This window comes from Mytilus californianus, unplaced genomic scaffold (assembly GCF_021869535.1).
Source record: "Mytilus californianus isolate M0D057914Y unplaced genomic scaffold, xbMytCali1.0.p SCAF_1, whole genome shotgun sequence".
Classification (NCBI taxonomy): Eukaryota; Metazoa; Mollusca; class Bivalvia; order Mytilida; family Mytilidae; genus Mytilus; species Mytilus californianus.
The window spans coordinates 126591298-126613602 of NW_026262581.1; the positions used below are offsets into that span (position 1 = coordinate 126591298).

At 31.9% G+C, this 22305-nt stretch overlaps 1 protein-coding gene across 1 annotated transcript in view; it reads left to right on the top strand.

Annotated features, from left to right (window-relative positions):
- Positions 1 to 30: 30 nt before the first annotated feature.
- Positions 31 to 22305, top strand: part of LOC127733237 (HEAT repeat-containing protein 1-like) — an 81525-nt gene continuing 59250 nt past the window's right edge. The window contains exons 1-9 of the mRNA XM_052242548.1: positions 31 to 124; positions 5257 to 5406; positions 6323 to 6539; positions 9373 to 9517; positions 11684 to 11785; positions 18722 to 18979; positions 19658 to 19743; positions 21333 to 21596; positions 22010 to 22117. Coding sequence (XP_052098508.1) covers positions 5265 to 5406; positions 6323 to 6539; positions 9373 to 9517; positions 11684 to 11785; positions 18722 to 18979; positions 19658 to 19743; positions 21333 to 21596; positions 22010 to 22117 — 1322 coding nt within the window. The 5' untranslated portion in view covers positions 31 to 124; positions 5257 to 5264. The remainder of the gene's footprint in view (positions 125 to 5256; positions 5407 to 6322; positions 6540 to 9372; positions 9518 to 11683; positions 11786 to 18721; positions 18980 to 19657; positions 19744 to 21332; positions 21597 to 22009; positions 22118 to 22305) is intronic.

Below are 22305 nucleotides of genomic sequence, written 5' to 3' on the forward strand. Positions count from 1 at the left end.
TTTCATACGAAACAGTGGCTGTAGATATGTTGCCTGATAAATAAACCAAAACAACAACACGTGCGTGCTATGGTGCACCATAAGTAAACTCATACTTTACAGTCAGTATTGGAAATTTGCTTATGTAATTATAGTGACAAACACCGGAAAATTAAATTAAATCAATATTTTAAGGGACAATCACGAGCTTATCTGATCGAATGTAAAAAGTACACACAAAAAAGGGGTGGTCATGCAGCTGTGTTCTCCCGTGCACTGATAATCATGATAATATCGGTTTGGGTTTTAATTTTGAGGCATAATGATTCTGATGTCTGCTCTCTCTCAACATAAGAAGTGTAAATAAATAATCCATTATAGAAATTGATGCATTTATTAAACTTCTGGAACAGCTGATATGTGTAAACACACCTATAGCTACAATGTTCTATTCTAACAACTATAGTTTACATAACTTCTAAAATATACACTGCATCCAGCAATGTCCTGCTTTTTACCTCTAGGAACCCCCAGAATCCTGTATCAGGTTGTTCTGGCCCAAAACCGATCCGGCCCCTAGTCGATCCAGCCCCATAATAAAAAAATGAATAATCTACATTAACTTCGGAGGATTTGGTGGCATACTTGAATCAGGATAAATGGAATTTGTTAAAAGTATCGATGATTAGAGTTGAAATAATATAGCATGCAAATCAAGAATTTAAATGCCTTGCTTGCAAACTTTGTTTGGTTGTTTGCTCAGACACTGTAATTAAGATTGACACCTAAATTCAATGGGTAGGCAGAGTAACAGTCTGTTTACTATTTAAAAAGATTTGATTGGACAATGGATATCATATTAATATTGTTTCTAGTCAGGTACTTGAAGGGTATACAGAAAAAAGAATTGTTAGTTAAATGTGAACCAATTTTGAACACTAACTAATAATAATACAATTTTTACAGTAAAGCAAGATTTGAAGGTTGATACCCAATTTTGCCATGAAATCTTCATTGACGGCCAGAAATTTTTGCATATATACAAATTCTTACCTTTTGTGTGCTTGTTGGTGCAAAATATTTCCAGAATTATCCATAAGTGATGATAACATAAGTTACGAATCCATTTGAGATTTGCAATCATTTTAAATGGTTTCCAAGATTTCCCAAGATCTTCACTTTCAGAGAGTATGAAATACCAAACTTTGATATCCAATTTTGCATTTATACAAATTCTTACTATTTGTGTGCTTGTTGGTGCAAAATATTTCCAGAATTATCCATAAGTGATGATAAAATAAGTTACAGTTCCATTTGAGATTTGCAATCATTTTAAATGGTTTCCCAGATTTCCCAAGATCTTCACTTTCCGATAGTATAAAATACCAAACTGATAAATTTGGTGAACCCGAATTTCAGAATAACATAAACCAAATGTTCCGGAAGTTAAGGTCCATCAAATTTTACGGAGTTTGGTATTTTATCCTCTCCAAGGTGAAGGATCTTTGGAAATCAGGGAAACCATTTAAACAACAATGCACATCTCAAATCTCAAATGGAATCAGAACTTATTTCATCATAATTTTGGATATTTCTGGAAATGTTTTGTACCAACAAGCACACTAAAAGGTAAGAATTTGTATTTATGCAAAAATTTTGACCAACAAAAAATGGCTTCAGCGTTGTGACGTCGTAGAAAGGCGTCACAGAAAAAAAATTAAACATGTTAAAATAGCCTTTCAAGACGTCATAATTATTTGGACTATGCAGGGGTCACAGAAAAAATAAAATAAAATAGCCTTTCAAGATGTCATAATTATTTGGACTAGTTGAAAGCCCATTCACAAGGCATGATCACATGATCATTGCTGTTTTGTTTTAATCATTTGGTGAATAAGCCTAGATGATAAATAAAATGCTGTAACATGTTTTCTGATAGATTCTGTCATTGATAATTTGTCTTGGCTGACAATCATGAGAATTCAGTGTCATATGTCTGACTTATTTTTTTTGGGACCAAAGTAAGGTGTAAAGAAATCAAAAACACTGAGCTGTAAAATACATCCTTTACTATCGGTTGCATGTATAAAAAGAGGCTGATACAAGTTACAATCATATCAATAGCTGATAACACCCAACAGTTCCAGAATATATGAATTCCAGATACTTAGATATACACCATAGGAGCTTCAACTCTTGGGCAATTGTTTCTTTGATAAAAAATTTACAAAATTATAAAAAAGTTGTGAAAATTAAAGTACTCAGTAAATCATTCAAAATTAACAGATCAACAGAAAACAGACTGCATTGTGCATAAGCTGTCCAATTTTTATATTTCACCAATTTCAAAATTTTATTCTACTGCATGATTTGATAAATCATTTTACTGGTACTGAAATCGACGGAACGGACAAAAGGTGACTATTTCTTGTATTCATTTGTAAAGGATGATATTATTGGACACTCTGATTAAAACTATTAAAGATTACTTCTAATGTGACCCCTTATTGAGATTTAAAAGATCATCTTACATGTCTTAGGCCATATTAGTGACAAAGAAGTAATTTGAAATATGGTTTTAATCTAAATTGTCAAAATGTCTACATATAAAACAAGCAAGCTAGGACAAGGATTGGCAAACAGCACATGTTTCAGATATCCTAACTTGGTACAGGCACAAAATGTGGTGCCATTAAACCAGTTTACATGCTCAAAAACCTCTCTGTTTGCCTATCTAGACCATATGTCGTAAAAACTCAAAACTCAACAAAAACCTCTCTGTTTGCCTATCTAGACCATATGTCGTAAAAACTCAAAACTCAACAAAAACCTCTCTGTTTGCCTATCTAGACCATATGTCGTAAAAACTCAAAACTCAACAAAAAATCTGCACAGTGCAATTGGTCCAAGGACACAGTTATCGTCCTTTGGTTTTCGTTGTCTACGAATATAGTCCCTAGTGTGAACAGTGTATAACTTGCATTTTTTTTTGATACACTTTCCCAATTTATTTCTTGATATTTTATGCATGAAATATTAAGTAAGGGGATGAAATTACATGTTAAAAAAATTTGGGTGCTGAATCTTTATGTTAAGTAGTGATTTGGTCCAGTTAAAAAAGGTCAAAAATTAGAATGTCTGAAGCTGTCAAACTGAATTTTAGCCCCCCTTAACACAGAATTGTCAATATTTTGAGTTAGAGCTGGTAGAAGTTTCTATAATTTTGATATTATTTGTATCAATAGTAGTACACTACACTGTAAAAATCTTTTTGAGATAGAGCAGGTGCGATTTTTTTAATTTGAATTTATTGTCTAAAAGAAATGCACTATGAAATAACTGTGTTCTCGGGCCTAAGAGATGAATTCCGTAAATGTAGATTCTGTACTTTGGCAACTTTCCTGAATGGTTTGCTGGTTTCAATTTGTCAAACTCAATAAAAGTAAAGGATTTACATCTTTGTTTGACAGAAATTCTGTTAAAATGTCCCATTTCGGCATTATACGGCTAAAATAAGCATTTTAAAGCAGTTTCCATTTTATGCCTAAGAGCCATGCTGACTTTCTATCTGACAGCTTTTTATGTTCCTGATATTTGTGTTTCTATGCTTAAATCAAATTTAATTAACCATTTGTGAACTCGGAATCTAGAGAAAAGTAGATTATCACAGAAAAAATGTGCAGAATATTTGTATTTATGTCCCTGGTTAAACGGCCTGTTTGATGTATGTGAAATGTGAAGAGCTTTGTACATAAAATCTGTAGTCCATCACAAATATTTCACTAAATCTGTAAAAAAACCACTTTACAATGATCAGTACACCCTATTCATTTCATATGCTACCATAATTTTCTTCTTTAGGATAGTAAGTGGTTCAAATATATGCCAAATGAGACTAAAACTACATGCAAGTTTTCCATTGAAAAGTGAAAAACTGGTCATCAGACCATACTGTCTGCAAAAAAAAGTTGAATTCAAGAGTCCTTTTGCAATTAGACTTCTTGTATCATGACATCTTAGCATAGAAATGAGCAAAAAGTAACAAATTTCAATTTCTTATAGCCTCTGTGTGCATTTTTATATGTAAATATGGGCTACGGCCTAAATTGACTCTAAATAATTCTCAGTCTTACATGGCCTAAGACCATTTTATACTCATGTGGTATGCTTTTTGTAACTTTTCTTTACATTCAGAGTACATTTAATATATATGAAAGAATAATGTATGGTTAAAAAACTTCAAAAACTTCAAATTGGTTGAAAAAAATGCATGTTTATGTAAGGCTTCCCTTAATTCGAAAATCTCTATTTTCAGGCACAGGCTCATATAAATTTGACTTTTGAATAACTGTAATAAATCTGATATATCAAATGAGTGTTCCGTTGCTTTTAAAACTTAATATATTAAATTCAAGAGTAATTAAAAGCAAATTTTTGCAATATTTAAATTTTTTAGGCCAAAATCTTGACAGTTGAAAATATTTGATTTAAACGTCAAAAATAAACATCCAAATTTCAATATTAAAATGGCCCTAGTTTCTATAATATATATCCTATGGCCATGAAACTTGGCCAACTATCTTATAATTGCCTAAGCTTAGGTCATGCAAAGTTTTATTAAAATTGGTCAAGTCTTTCTATCCTATTAGGTCCAAGGACACAGTTATCGTCCTTTGGTTTTCGTTGTCTACGAATATAGTCCCTAGTGTGAACAGTGTATAACTTGCATTTTTTTTTGATACACTTTCCCAATTTATTTCTTGATATTTTATGCATGAAATATTAAGTAAGGGGATGAAATTACATGTTAAAAAAATTTGGGTGCTGAATCTTTATGTTAAGTAGTGATTTGGTCCAGTTAAAAAAGGTCAAAAATTAGAATGTCTGAAGCTGTCAAACTGAATTTTAGCCCCCCTTAACACAGAATTGTCAATATTTTGAGTTAGAGCTGGTAGAAGTTTCTATAATTTTGATATTATTTGTATCAATAGTAGTACACTACACTGTAAAAATCTTTTTGAGATAGAGCAGGTGCGATTTTTTTAATTTGAATTTATTGTCTAAAAGAAATGCACTACGAAATAACTGTGTTCTCGGGCCAATTATCAGAAAGATGACTATTAACATGATTAACTTTAACAAAAGAAAAATGGTGCAATTTGAAAGCTGGTTCAAAATGTGTTTTCTACTACACTACAGCAAGTCTATCTATGGTACACAATGTAGCTGTATGGATTTAAGACTTAAAATGAACTGCTATGTTTCGTATGATTCTAGCCTTGAAGATGACATCTTTAGCAAAGCAGTTAGAGAGGCTTGCAGTACCACATACACAGACTGTGTTTGGTGAAGATAAAAGGAAGAAGTCATTGTTATTTGATCCAAAAGAAGCTGCTGGGCTAGACAAGGAAACGTTTTTTGGTCTAGGTATGCATTTCCTTTTAACATCTATTCACCGTCAAAATATCATGAATAAGGGAAAGTGCATGTTTTCTTTTATTCTTTGCTACATCTTATAAAAAATATAGATTTATGAATATTTTTTATCAAAGAATCAGAAAATCTTTTTGGTTAATTTCATGTTGGTAGAGATAAAAATAATGAAACTAGTCATAGTAAATTTGTATATTAGCAATTGTGATTCCACTAATTCTTATACTAAAGATGTCACTTATTATACAACAACATAATCTTATGTTCGGACCTACAATTAATTTTCTAAGGAGTAACAGAAAGCATCATTAGTAGAACAGATGCACTATAAAGATTAAATTGGGATGAGACCAAATCTCAAAAATAACTAGGATAAATAGAGGGAACTGCAAGAAACAATTCTTGCCTTCATTTTATATTTGATCGAAACAAATGAAGATTTTTTAAAACATCTGTTTTTAAAAACTTTTACAAAAGTTTATACCAAATGTCAAAATAAAACATTTTAATCAAAATTGTGGGTGGTGAGAACTGTTCTTTTAGGACAACTTCTAATATAACTAGCTATACAATTTGTAATATAACATTAACCCTGCTACGTATTCTAGTACTTTTCCAAAATCAGGAACCTCATTAGTGAATGTCTCAATTAAAATCTTCGTGTATTTTGTAATTTGGAGAATTTGATTTTAACAGTAGATCTTTGAAATTTCTGTTCAATTTAGATACAGCTTTTTTAAATAGCTTAGATCTTGACATATTATTGTGTATATATCTCCCTTTGTTGAAGATGAAATTTTGCCCTCTAGATGTCTTTTGGTTATATATATATGCTGGGTTCCTGTCTCATTGATGTATACCCACATCTTTTTTTTATTCATTTATATAAGGTTAAACTATTTATTTATAGGAACTAATGGACTTGAAGAGTTAGAAACCATTGATGAGAGTTTTGAAGAATTTGAGGAAAATCTGTTTGCCAATTCTTCGTTAAGTTTTGAAAGAAGTATACAAACAAAGGAAGTAAATGACAAGCTTGATGAAACAATAGATAGATTTCTGTATCGTTTATCTCCATATTGTCTGCTCAAGCCAGCACACAAAGCATTAGAATGGCTAATATACAGGTATTACTTTAATATTACTTCATAATGGAATCAAACTTTTTATACGACCGCAAAAAAATTTTTGTGGTCGTATATTGGTATGGCGTTGGATCTCTATGAAATTTTACCACAAGGTTCAATACCACAAAAGGAAGGTTGGGATTGATTTTGGGGGTTATGGTACCAACAGTAAAGGAATTAGGGGCCAAAAAGGGGCCAAAAATAAGCATTTTTGTAACTTCCAGACATAACTTGTGTGTTAGTGTATGGATATCTCTGACATTGTACCACAAGGTTCCATATCACAAAAGGAATGCTGGGATTGATTTTTGGGGTAATTGCCTCAAAATTTTAGGAATTAGGGGCCAAAAAAGGGGCAAAAAACAAGCATTTTTCTAGTTTCATGACAATAACTTGTGTGTAAGTGTATGGATGTTTCTGAAATTGTACTACAAGGTTCCATATCACAAAGGGAAAGCTGGAATTGAGTTTGGGGGTAATTGCCGAAATGTTTAGGAATTGGGGGTCAAAAAAGGGGCCAAAAATAAGCATTTTTCTAGTTTCCAGACAATAACTTGTGTTCAAGTGTATGGATTTCTCTGAAATTGTACTGCAAGGTACCATACAACAAAGGGAAGGCTGGGATTGATGATGGGGGTAATTGCCTCAATATTATAGGAATTAGGGGCCAAAAAGGGGCAAAAAACAAGCATTTTTCTAGTTTCAGGACAATAACTTGTGTGTAAGTGTATGGATCTTTCTGAAATTGTACTACAAGGTTCCATATCACAAAGGGAAAGCTGGGTTTGAGTTTGGGGGTAATTGCCCTAAACGTTTAGGAATTAGGGGCCAAAAAGGGGCCAAAAAACACATTTTTCTAGTTTCCAGACAATAACTTGTGTTCAAGTGTATGGATCTCTCTGAAATTGTACTGCAAGGTACCATACCACAAAGGGAAGGCTGGGATTGAGTTTGGGGGTGATGAATCATAAGGGGGGATTTTTTTTTTTTCCTTTTTTATCTTTTTTTCCTTTTTTTTCTTTTAAAATTTTCCATTTTAAGTTGGTTATTTCTGATTTATATTTAAAAGCAAATAATAATGATATGGTAGGAGATACACACCAAACAGGATGTGTAAATTATTATATAATAAGTATTGTGCAATAGCAAGAAATTTTCAATTGGACAGTATTGCACAATAGCAAGAAATCTTCAATTGCACAGTATTGCGCAATAGCAAGAAATCTTCAATTGCACAGTATTGCGCAATAGCAAGAAATATCCAATAGCACAATATTGCGCAATAGCAAGAAATTGTCAATTGTACAGTATTGTGCAATAGGAAGAAATATTTAATTGCACAGTATTGTGCAAAAGAAGATACTTCGTATAAATTGCTTATTTCTTGACCAATTTCAATGGGGTTTTATTCTTGGGGTTCTTTAATATGCTGAATCTAACCGTGTATTTAGTTTTTGGATTTTGGGCCCCGTTTTTAAATTGGTCCACATTGAGGTCCAAAGGGTCCAAAATTAAACTTTGTTTGATTTCATCAAAAATTGAATTATTGGGGTTCTTTGATATGCCGAATCTAACCGTGTATTTAGATTCTTAATTTTTGGTTCCGTTTTCAAATTGGTCTACATTAAGGTCCAAAGGGTCCAAAATTAAACTTAGTTTGATTTTAACAAAAATTGAATTCTTAGGGTTCTTTGATATGCTGAATCTAAACATGTATTTAGATTTTTGATTATGGGTCAAGTTGGTCCAAATCGGGGTCCAAAATTAAACTTTGTTTGATTTCAACAAAAATTGAATATATAGGGGTTCTTTGATATGCTGAATCTAACCATGTATTTAGATTTTTGATTTTTGGGCCCCGTTATCAACTTTGTCCACATTGAGGTCAAAAGGGTCCAAAATTAAACTTTGTTTGATTTCATCAAAAATTGAATTCTTGGGGTTCTTTGATATGCTGAATCTAACCATGTATTTAGATTTTGGATATTGGACCATAATAGGTGAATGTCCAATTTAAAATTTTTAAGTTCTTAGACCACATTCATTCTGTGTCAGAAACCTATGCTGTGTCAAATATTTAATCACAATCCAAATGCAAAGCTGTATCAAGCTTGAATGTTGTGTCCATACTTGCCCCAACTGTTCAGGGTTCGACCTCTGAGGTCGTATCAAGCTGCGCCCTGCGGAGCATTTTATTAAATTCAGAAATAAAAAAAGTTATTTTGGTTGAATTTTTTTTTCATAGAGTTTAGAAAAAGTTAGCTACATTACATCATTGGCAATTTAATCTTAATCAGTATGAATATTTTAAAGTTGTCAAAACTGTTTTTGAGATTTTTTTAAAGAGAAATAAAGACCTTTGAATGTAGACATTGGCTAGAGGTATAGGGGAGGGATGAGATCTTACAAAGCATATTTAACCCAGTCGCATTTTTGTGTCTGTCCTAAGTCAGTAACCTCTAGCCTTTGTTAATCTTGTGCGTTTTTTTAAAAATGTTTGTTCATTTGTATGTTTCAGAGTTTAGTGTGGCGTCCATTTCGCTTTATTGGTATACATTATTGCTTAAGGGCAAGCTGAAGCCCTCCTCCGGGTGCAGGATTTTTTCACTGTTGAAGACCCTGGGTGGTCTTGGACTGTTTTCTGCTCTTTGATCGGGATTTTGTCTTTAACACAATCCCAGTTTCCATTCTCTATTCTAAAATGTATTATTTTTTTTAAACGTATATCATCAATGGTCAAGACAGTCTTATGTTATGTCTTTTTTTCTTTGCTGCAGAAACCATATGCAATGTAAATAGTCTGAAGTTGTTTATCTTTTTTTACTATAAACAGGTACCATATTCACCAGTACAATGTAGACAGTTTGATGTTATGTATGATACCGTACCATGAGAGTAAAATATTTGTACGTGTGGTTCAACTTCTCAAACTGAATTCAAAGCTTGCTACAAAATGGGATTGGCTGGAAGAGATTCAGGTTTGATTTTCATTGCATGTTAATTTGTTTTAATGATAGTGCGAGATATCCTCCTTGAAAATACTAGAATGGGTTTTTGTTTACACACTTTACAAAATAATATTTGGAAGAAAACATTGTGTGAGTTTGTTTCATCTTTTAATAATAAAGTAGCTGGTGAACAGTACTTTGACACCTGTTATTTTGACTGTCAATACTTACCTGTTGTTTTTATGGGGTCATTATTCCTAATGGAACACAAAGAGACGAAAACAATTATGATATGTAACCAAAAAAAAACACTCCACTCTTAAGGGGAGGTAATAGAACTTGCACATTTGTTTGATTTGTTATATTATATTGATCTTGTAAACACAAGTGCTTCTTACTTGTTTAAAAGATATAAACAATTCTCAACACAAAACTAAGTGGTATTTCATATCAAGATCTGTATTTCTAGGAAGGAACAGGAGTACCATTTGAGGAAAACTCACAGTACTTCTAGTTCTTATCTCTTGTATGGCTCATATCTTAACTGATTTAAATTTTGATAGTTGTCATCAACATCTTGGACAAATTCGACTGTAAAACTGTTTAGAAAAATGACATACTTAAGGTAGCACTGCAGTCTGACTTTTCTGACTCCAACCAACAGTCTTTAAAGATTAATTTCTCCAAAACTACTCAATGGATTTTTAAAATCTTTAACTCATTTCAAAGCTAAAATATTACTCTTTCTTAATCTATAGATAAAGTTATATTTGGTATATTCAATTAAAAATATATGTCATTACCTGCCAGAAAAGTGCTCTCACAACTTGGGATGAAAATAGCACATTCAGGTCAAATGGTAGTAAAATTCTGTTTTCATCCCTTTAATTGACCATGCACAAGCTACATAACCGTGTGACAGATTTGTATTAATTTTGGCCTCCAATTAGAAGATATATTAATTTAACTGCTGGGTGCCAAACCTCATTTCACCTTTCATCTTTGGAGACCTATAAATTCATTCAGAAATGAATTATCCAAAAAATGGGACAATGTTTTGTAGAAAATACTCCCTTCACTCACATATATAAAAGCCAAACCAAAGGGGGCACCCATAATGATTCTATTTTCATTTTCTGATGACAATTCCCATGAAAAATTGTTCTGAAAAATTACCTCAAAAATGAATACCCCCCTTTGAACCCCTATAAATGCAACATAAATATAAACATTCCTCTGGAAGCACCCCAGGAGTGTTCTGACACTATTATTTTATCAACAGAACCACACAGGTTGTGTCTTTTGTACACTTAAATTTTGCATGATTTGTGCACTGTCCAACCCTTTACAACAATAATTTAGCATTTGGTGGAAGTCTGATGTCACAGATTTGACCACCATCTGTAATGTAGTAATTAAATATAGCCATAGCTCCTCCCCTGTCCAGACAGTATAAGATAAGAGAATATTAAGAGTGATAAGTTGCATATTATCAATACTTGATATAATTCTCAGTATGAAATAATAATTATTATTCATATTTAAAAAAGATATATAGGTGTACTGTGAAATTAACTAGAAACTTAAAACTATGCAATAAAAGATATTTTCATACTACCTACTGTCCTCTACAAAATAGAACAGCTACTTCTTATTTTTAGTGCAAGTCAAAAAAACTACTTTTATCCCGGTGATTTGTCTAGAATAAGGATTGCTGCTGGTTTAAGATTCAGATACAAGTTCTTTTGCCTTAGTAAGAACATATGTTAGAGGCTTTCAAAATTTTGTTTAAGCTACTCTTACACATTTATATCTATATATATATGTCTTCACTTTAGATTTTATTCCCTCTACATTTTTTTCTCTTTTAAATTTTCTTTGTTAAAATGTACCTCCATTATTATATAAATTAACCACATTATTTTTCTTGTGGTCAGAGATTAACAGCTGGACACTTGGTATCAACAGATGATTGAATGATTAGCTCCTCCCATATGCTCTTATATGTAAAGTATTTACCATGTGCTTTTATTTACATAATATAATTATCAATTTACTCCCTGTTGTGACTCTGAGATTTATACAAAATATTCAGATGGATAAATACTTTGAAATAATGTAATAAAAAAATCACAAAAAATCATCATTAGACTAGATCTTTCCTTTAGAAATATAGTTATTACTTTCTTTCCACAGAAAACTGGAGTACATTTATCAAGGTCAGCATTAGTTAACCATTGTAGAACTGATCCAGGATTTATGGCTTTGATCTGTGACACTGTGATCAAAGTTATCAAGGTATGAAATGCCAATCAGTGGCATTGTATTAAAAGTAATAAAATGTCATTCTATGGTGCAGGAGTTTTACAGTAACTAAAATAGAAAAATTTTGTCAATTAAAACAAATAAGATATTTTAAGGGAGAAACACATTAATAAGACAACAAACCGGCAGTCTTAAAAAAAAAACAAAAGACATCTAAAGGTTAAAATATTATCTTAAACAATCTAGATGTTTTTTGTCTCGCCTTGACGGAGTAAAAAAGCGAGACATAGGTATGCTGTTTCCGGCGGCAGCGGTGGCAACAATGTATTAGGTCTAGTTTGTGGTGAACCACTAGTGGTAGGTCAATGATATTTGGTATGCAGTTATATTAGCATTGGCACATTTCATTTCCATGGAGATTATTTGGCCCTGCCTGCTCAGTCATGGTCTATTGACTTTGAAACTTTTGCTTAGTTTACATGTATTAGTTTGTGATTAGGTCAGTTTATGGGGAACCACTAGTGGTAGGTTAATGATATTTGGTATGCAGTTGTATAAGCATTGGCATATCTCATTTCCATGGAGATTATTTGGCCCTGCCCGCTCAGTCATGGTCTATTGACTTTGAAACTTTTGCTTAGTTTACATATATTAGTTTGTGATTAAGTCAGTTTATGGGGAACCACTCGTGGTAGGTCAATGATATTTGGTATGCAGTTGTATAAGCATTGGAATATCTCATTTCAATGGAGATTATTTGGCCCTGCCCCCTCAGTCAAGGTCTATTGACTTTGAAACTTTTGCTTAGTTTACATGTATTAGTTTGTGATTAAGTCAGTTTATGGGGAACCACTAGTGGTAGGTCAATGATATTTGGTATGCAGTTGTATAAGCATTGGCAAATCTCATTTCCATGGAGATTATTTGGCCCTGCCTGCTCAGTCATGGTCTATTGACTTTGAAACTTTTGCTTAATTTACATGTATTAGTTTGTGATTAGGTCAGTTTATGGGGAACCACTAGTGGTAGGTCAATGATATTTGGTATGCAGTTGTATTAGTATTGGCATATCACGTATCCATGGAGATTATATAGCCCGCCCCCTCATCATGGTTCATTGACTTTGAAACTTTTACATAGTTTACGAGTTTGTTTAAAAGGAACAACTTATGATAAGTCAATGGTATTTGGTATGCAGTTGTATTAGCATTGGCACATCTCATTTCCAAACAGATTGTTTAGCCATGTACCTTCAGTCATGGTTCATTGACTTTGAATATTTGCATAACTTACAGGTTTTTAAAAGTATTGCTATTTTAATTTCAACATTTGCATTATCAAAATTACAAAAAGGGGATACATATCCCTGTGATAACAGTTTATGTGTTGTTGGGTTGCTCTCTCCAGTAAATAAAACACATATATTATATATTTAATTATTAATCTTACTTTTACTTTCCTTATAAAACTATGTTTTCTGTATTTTACAATATGACAGTTTGGTACAATCATACACATCACTTATTTATATATTGAGTAGATTGTTATAATTCAATGTAACCAAGTACACTGGTCCGGGTACACAGTTATCGTCCTTTGATTTTCGTTGTCCACGAATATAGTCCCTAGTGTGGACAGTGTGTTACTTGTCGATTTTTTTTATACCCCTTCCAAATTTATTTCTCCATGTTTTACGACTCAAATAGTAAGTAGGGGGGTGAAATGACACTGTAAACAAATTTGGGTCATGAATTTTAAAGTAAAGTAGTGATTTGGTCCAGCTGAAAAATGTTAAAAATTAGCACTTCGGAAGCTGTCAAAAGATTTGAAGACCCCCTTAACATGAAATTGTCCATATTTTGAGTTAGAGCCGATGAAGTTTTCTATAATTTTGATATAATTTGTCCCAAGAGTAGTACAACACACTGTAAAAATATTATTGAGAAAGCGCAGGTGGGATTTTTTTAATTTTCATTCATTGTCTAAAAGAAATGCACTACGAAATAACTGTGTACTCGGACCTCAGAGGTGAAATCAGGAAATATAGAATCTGTACTTTGGCAACTTCCCTGAATGATTTGATGGTGTCAATTTATCAAATAGCATAAAACTAAAGGATTTAAACTTTTATTTGATAGAATTTCTGCAAAAATAACCAATTTTGGCATTTTATGGTCAAAATAAGCATTTCATAGCTTTTTATACGGCCGCAAAAAAATTTTGTGGTCGTATATTGGTATGACGTTGGCGTCGTCGTCGTCCGAATACACAATGGTTTTCGCACTCTAACTTTAGTTTAAGTGAATGGATCTTTTTGAAATTTGACCATAAGGTTAAATACCACAAAAGGAAGGTTGGGATTGATTTTGGGGGTTATGGTACCAACAGTTAAGGAATTAGGGGCCAAAAAGGGGCCAAAAATAAGCATTTTCTAGTTTCCAGACAATAACTGTGGAACGGTGTATGGATCTCTCTGAAATTATACTACAAGTATCCATACCACAAAGGGATGGTTAGGATTTGCTTTGGGGGGTTATGGCTCAAACCGTTTAGGAATTAGGGGCAAAAAAGGGGGAAAAACAAGGTTGTCCTGGTTAATGGACAAATACTTTAGTACAAAACATTATTTAAAGCAGTGTAAGGGAGATAAATCAAATACATCATTGAAATTATCTCCCTTACACTGCTTTTAAATTATGTATAAAGTAATGGTTAATGAACAATAAAGATAATTTAAAACAGTGTAAGGGAGGTAATCCAAATACAACGTTTTGGTTACTTCCCTTTCACTGCTTTTAAATTATGTTTAAAGAAATGCATATTTATAAAGGAAGACCAGTAAAAATATCTGCAAATGTTGCATCTTTTTTTTTTACAAAAAAATCCATATGAAAGATTTGACACTATATTTTTAATTCTATTATAAAATAGATTAAGTTAGCACTATGGTAAATTTAAATGGGTAATTATGGTTGCCAACTCCATTGGAAATTTGAATTGAGATTATGACCATATCTTGAGGGAAAGAATTTTTTTGGGGAAAAAAGGGGGGGGGGGGATAAAAAGAAATTGTGGGGGGTCAATTTTTTCTCATTTCAGATTTCAGAAATTAAAAAGAATTATTCTTCAAATATTATTTTTTTTTCAAATTTCAAATATTGAAAAAATTCAAGAAGTAATCTTTAATTGCACAGTATGGCGCATAAGATTTGTAAAATCTTTGATCACATTTATTTATTTGTTATGCCGAATCTAACAGTGTATTTAGATTTTTAATTTTGGGTCCAGTTTTCAAATTGGTCTACATTAAGGTCCAAAGGGTCCAAAATTAAACTTTGTTTGATTTTAGCAAAAATTGAATATATGAGGTTCTTTGATATGCTGAATCTAAACATGTATTTAGATTTTTGATTTTTGGCCCAGTTTTCAAGTTGGTCCAAATTGGGGTCCAAAATTAAACTTTGTTTGATTTTAGCAAAAATTGAATATATGAGGTTCTTTGATATGCTGAATCTAAACATGTATTTAGATTTTTGATTTTTGGCCCAGTTTTCAAGTTGGTCCAAATTGGGGTCCAAAATTAAACTTTGTTTGATTTCAACAAAAATTGAATATATGGGGTTCTTTGATATGCTGAATCTAACCATGTATTTAGATTTTTTATTTGTGGACCCCGTTATCAAATTGGTTCATATTGAGGTCAAAAGGGTCCAAAATTAAACTTTGTTTGATTTCATCTAAAATTGAATTATTGGGGTTCTTTGATATTCCAAATCTAACCGTGTATTTAGATTTTTAATTTTGGGTCCTGTTTTTTAAATTGGTCTACATTAAGGTCCAAAGGGTCCAAAATTAAACTTAGTTTGATTTTAACAAAAATTGAATTCTTGGGGTTCTTTGATATGCTGAATCTAAACATGTGTTTAGATTTTTGATTATGGGCCCAGTTTTCAAGTTGGTCCAAGATAGGGTCCAGTATTTAAACTTTGTTTGATTTCAACAAAAATTGAATATATGGGGTTCTTTGATATGCTGAATCTAAACATGTATTTAGATTTTTGATTATGGGCCCAGTTTTCAAGTTGGTCCAAATTGGGGTCCAAAATTAAACTTTGTTTGATTTCAACAAAAATTGAATATATGAGGTTCTTTGATATGCTGAATCTAACCATGTATTTAGATTTTTTATTTGTGGGCCCCGCTATCAAATTGGTTCATATTGAGGTCAAAAGGGTCCAAAATTAAACTTTGTTTGATTTCATCAAAAATTGAATTATTGGGGTTCTTTGATATGCCAAATCTAACCGTGTTTTTAGATTTTTAATTTGGGTCCCAATTTTTAAATTGGTCTTCATTGAGGTCCAAAGGGTCCAAAATTAAACTTAGTTTGATTTTAACAAAAATTGAATTCTTGGGGTTCTTTGATATGCTGAATCTAAACATGTGTTTAGATTTTTGATTATGGGCCCAGTTTTCAAGTTGGTCCAAGTTGGGGTCCAAAATTAAACTTTTTTTTATTTCAACAAAAATTGAATATATGGGGTTCTTTGATATGCTGAATCTAACCATGAATTTAGATTTTTTATTTTGTGGGCCCCGCTATCAAATTGGTTCATATTGAGGTCAAAAGGGTCCAAAATTAAACTTTGTTTGATTTCATCAAAAATTGAATTATTGGGGTTCTTTGATATTCCAAATCTAACCGTGTATTTAGATTTTTAAATTTAAGTCCCGTTTTTTAAATTGGTCTACATTAAGGTCCAAAGGGTCCAAAATTAAACTTAGTTTGATTTTAGCAAAAATTGAATTCTTGGGGTTCTTTGATATGCTGAATCTAAACATGTGTTTAGATTTTTGATTATGGGCCCAGTTTTCAAGTTGGTCCAAGTTGGGGTCCAAAATTAAACTTTGTTTGATTTCAACAAAAATTGAATATATGGGGTTCTTTGATATGCTGAATCTAACCATGTATTTTGATTTTGGACATTGGACCATAATAGGTAAATTAAAAAAATTCAAGTTCTTAGACCATATTCTTTCTGTGTCAGAAACCTATGCTGTGTCAAATATTTAATAACAATTAATCCAAATTCAGAGCTGTATCAAGCTTGAATGTTGTGTCCATACTTGCCCAACTGTTCAGGGTTTGACCTCTGCGGTCGTATCAAGCTGCGCCCCAGCGAAGCATTTTATTCAATTTTGATGCATAAGTGGCATTCTGACTTTCTATCTGACAGGTTTTTATGTGTCAATATTTGTGTTTCTATGCTTCAATCCAGTTGTATTACTCATTTGTGAACTCTGAATCTACAGAAAAGAAGATTATCTCGGACAATATGTGCAAAATGTGTTGTATCTATGATCCTCGTCTAACGCCCTGTTTGGATCAAGTTAAATGTGAGGAGCTTGGAACATAAAAGTTGAAGTCTATTATAAAGACCTCACTAAATTTGTATAAAAAGCACTTAACAATGTCTTTTGTACCTGTTTTATGCCACATAATATCTTTCTTTTCTTCTGTAGGATATCAAGTGGTTCAAATATAAGCCTGTTGAGACTAAAATTGCATCCATGTTTTTCACTAAAAAGTGAAAAATCTTTGTATCAGACCATACTGTCTGCAAAAAAAGTTGAATGCAAGAGTCTTTTTGTGCTCAGATTTATTTTATCATGTCAACTGAGTATAGAAATGATAGAAAAGACACAAAATTTTATTTTCTATAGCTTCAATATGCATTTTTAAATGTAAATATGTGATACGGCCTAAATTGACCCTAAATTATTTTCAGTCTTACTTGGCCTAAGACCCTTTTAAACTAATGTGATATGTTATTTGTAAGTTTTCTTTCCATTTAAAGTACATTAAATACATATGTAAGGATTATTTATAACCAAAAAGCTTTACAAATTTAAAATTGATGGAAAATATTACATCTTCATGTAAGGCCCCCTTCATTGGAAAACCTCCATTTTTAGCCACAGGCTCATATAGATTTGACTTTTTAATAATTATGATAAGTCTGATAAATCAAATGAGTACTCTATTGCTTTTAATGCATAATATAATATATATTAAGGCATTTCAAAAGTATTTTTTTGCAATATTTTAATTTTTTTAGCCCCAAATGTTGATAGTTGAAAATTTTCAATTTTAACGTCTAAATTTAACACGCAAAGTTGAATATAGAATTAGTCATATTGTCTATAATATATATCTTATTGCCATGAAACTTTGTAAGCAGTCTTATAATTTAATAAGCTTTGGTCATACCAAGTTTCATTAAGATTGGTCAACTTTTTCTACCCTATTAGGTCCGGGTACACAGTTATCGTCCTTTGATTTTCGTTGTCCACGAATATAGTCCCTAGTGTGGACAGTGTGTTACTTGTCGATTTTTTTTATACCCCTTCCAAATTTATTTCTCTATGTCGTACGACTCAAATAGTAAGTAAGGGGGTGAAATGACACTGTAAAAATATTTGGGTCATGAATTTTAAAGTAAAGTAGTGATTTGGTCCAGCTGAAAAATGTTAAAAATTAGCACTTCGGAAGCTGTCAAAAGATTTGAAGACCCCCTTAACATGAAATTGTCCATATTTTGAGTTAGAGCCGATGAAGTTTTCTATAATTTTGATATAATTTGTCCCAAAAGTAGTACAACACACTGTAAAAATATTATTGAGAAAGCGCAGGTGGGATTTTTTTAATTTTCATTCATTGTCTAAAAGAAATGCACTATGAAATAACTGTGTACTCGGACCCACTGACCTATAGTAGCTTACTTTCTCGTCCTTTGGTCTCTTTGATTCTGGAGGAAAATTGGTCTCTTTGATTCTGGAGGAAAATTATCTCATTGGCAGTCATTCCACATTTTCTTATTTTTAACTACTTTTTTTCTTAGCACAATAGAGACACATCAGTTATATATCAGCCATAATTAAAACACCTTATATATTTCTATAATGCAGGCTCAGGAGTCAGTAGACGAAACAATGCCACAATTAAGGACATGGTTTGCCTTTTACATGACCACAGCTATAGGTGTCATGGAAACAGGTGGCATTAAGGAAGAATTTATAGCCATGATATTACCACACATCAGTCAAGGGTTAAAATCTAGTATACCTAACTATAAAGCAGCTACTTATATGATGATAGCAGAATTGTTTCACAAGGTCACCTTGAAGGATAAACTTCTGGCTACACTGCTGAATACAATCTGTAAGGTAAGATGGCAGAACTATTTCACAAGGTCACCTTGTAGGATAAACTTATGACTACACTGCTAAATACAATATGCAAGGTAAGATAGCAGAACTGTTTCACAAGAAGAATTTATATGTTTCACAAAGTCACCTTGAAGAATAGACTACTGACTATACTGCTTAATACAATCTGTAAGGTAAGATGGCAGAACCTTTTTCTGAGTAATACTTTAATTTTTGAAAAACAACCATAGTTACCTTTCTACTTAAGCTGATATTTGTGCATGTTCAAACATACTTGGGGCATGTAAGAATCTTCATTTCTAAAATAAATATATGAACCATAAAAATACATTATCATTGACACATGTGTTTTTACACAGATCACAAGTTTATGTTCCCTTTGCACTAAATCTTTAAAACATTTAACAGAATTAAGGATTAATGCAAATTTATAAAAAGTAAACTAGTAGGTTTTAAGATCTGTATTTGTACATTTTCTTTTATAGTTATGTCCTGATAATTAAGTGAAGAAAGAAATAGAATTAAAACCAACCAATAAAGAGTATTTACATACGATACAATAAAGAATATGATTTGTGTGAGTTTTCACTCCTAATTAGTACTATTTTTTGTACACAAAATACTAGGAGAAGGAAATTAGCAATACATATGATTAATTTGAAATTTATTTCACAGTACATTTCACCACGGTTATTGACAGAAGCTTTGTCATGTATGCTGTTGATGTTCCAGTCACAGAATATTACAGGATTGTCAAAAAGGTTAGTATATATCTTTTGTTATTTCTCTTATGGTTGTGGCCTGTTATCTATTTCTTGCATGAAGAGATATTTCTCGTATCACACTGCACAAAGTGTGATTCAAAAAAGTGATACGAAAACTGTGTTAACTTGATTGGCTTATCAAGCATCATCAGATGATATTACGAAATTTCCAATGGCTATTCGTTAGGTCATTGATAACTTTCAAAGGTTAAGACAATATATATTTCGTCCATGGCAACAGACATTTCTTCAATAATATACAAAACCCTCACACTTTTCACCTGAAAATCATCTTTTTGACAAATTTTATTACATTCTTAAGGGTTGACGCAGGAACAGGACATTTGACGTCATGCTGGTATGTACAAAAGGCTATATCAACAATTCGCAGAATTTTTTATAAAACACAATGTGAGTGCTGACCATAAGAGAAATAGGTTTAACAACTCGTGAGAATTGGATATCACTTGATATCAACTCTGGTTATTTAATTTAGATAGTATAAGAAAATTATTAGAAATCACTCATATCAAGCTATATCAAATTCTCATTCATTTTAGTTATACATGTTAAATGTATTTACTGTGTTATGTTTGAAAAATTATACATAGACAGATTCTGTAAAAAAGAAAAATTGTGGATGGCATTAGGTATAGTAAGGGTATTAATTTTCGGAAGTCACAGCATGTTTTCATCATTTTAAATTATTGCAATGCAATTTTATCATATTAAGTAAATAAAAAATTTGTGAGGGTTCCACGGACAGTGTCTCGCCTACTTTTGCTGTTAGTCGCAGGCTCAACAAAAATGGGGAAAAAATTATTAAAAATTTTCCTCTAGATACTATCTTTTGATTGTAAGAAGCTTCTATCCAAGTTTGGTAAAAATCCAGGATGGTTTATGAATCTAATAAATGTTTTAAAAACTTTAACTGCAGACTGTATGTAATGTTAACTGGAAGAAAAACTAAGTCCATTTATAAGTTATATACGGAAAAACAGGAAATAAATTTTTACAAAATTTCCTTTTAGATACTAGCTTTTGATCATAAACAAGCTTCTGTCCAAGTTTGGTACAAATCCAGGATAGTTTAAGAAAGTTATTAAAAATTTTAAAAACTTTAACCACAGAGTGAATGTAATGTTAACTGGCAGAAAAACTAAGTCCATTTATAAGTAAAATACAGATAAACATGATTTTTTTTTTTACAAAATTTACTTCTGGCTACTATCTTTAATATGATCATAAACAAGCTTCTGTCCAAGTTTGGTAAAAATCCAGGATAGTTTAAGAAAGTTATTAAAATTTCAAAAACTTTAACCACAGAGTGAATATTTGTGGACGCCACCTACGGTGATGACAGAATGCAGGATCGCTATGTCTCGCTTTTGCGACAAAAGTCGCAGGCTTGACAAAAATGCAGTACTTTTTTCACTCTTTTATAGGTATACTTTCACAGTACCTATCAGAAATGGAGGGTACTTATGGAATGTTTTTGATTTTGGGATTTAATTTTTCTTCTTTTTTGTAAACCAATTTTAAATATCTCTTACTGTTTCCTATCTAGATAATGAATTAATTTACAGGGCTTTTAAGAGGCTGTGTAGTCAACCTGCACTGGTAGAAACACTGGTACCTTTATGTAACCAGTACAAGTCAGACAAGTTCATACTGGCTTTATTAGAAAGGCTGATTCCTGCCGCCATTAAACCAATAAACTTCATGACTAGTGGCAGTGATAGTAACGAGTCAGACACAGAAGTAGGTGGCAGTACTGAATTAAATGTGGCTCTACACAGAATTCTATCTGATGTGGCTTTAGAGGAAGGTCAGGATGAAGTGGTTATAAGGTAATTAACAAAAACTACTTGCAGAGATGAACTTTGAATAGCAGGACCTTGGAGAAATTTATATATACAGAAGATGACCAGGGGAGGTCATGATGAGTTGTTCATAAAAAAAATAGCCTCAATATTTTGACTGATACATAGCAATCCTTATTCTTTTTAAAACAAGACAAGAAAAGGTATCCTACCCTGGAAGTAAGTTCATTACATTATGTCAGATAATCTTTGGGTTAATAAGTATTTTAGATGACTTTACCAGAAGTAGATTTAAGTTTGCAGAATATTAGTTATTTTTAATATATATTAGTAAATATTGTGTGTAGTGACCTTTTAAAGAATGCTACATGTATTTATAAAAAGATTTTATTTGATAATTTTGATAATTGCACTATGTTCATACTGTAATTTTATTTTAGGAATATTTTGGATAAATTGATGAAATGTAGTGGAAAGTTTGAGCATGAAGAAGCTGTGAAGGATTTCTGTAACAAATTCACTGTAACCATGAGGATGCTGGAATCCAAGTAAGATTTACATGAACATTGAATTCTACATTTCACAATTTGATCTCATTAGATGATCTTTTCAAACATTCAGTTATAGTTCTTGTAAATTATATTGAGCATCATTGTGAGCGTATTATCAAGCAGTCATAAAATTCTTCAAGATTTACATCACCATAATGCAGTACTTTATCTTAATTGCTCCATTA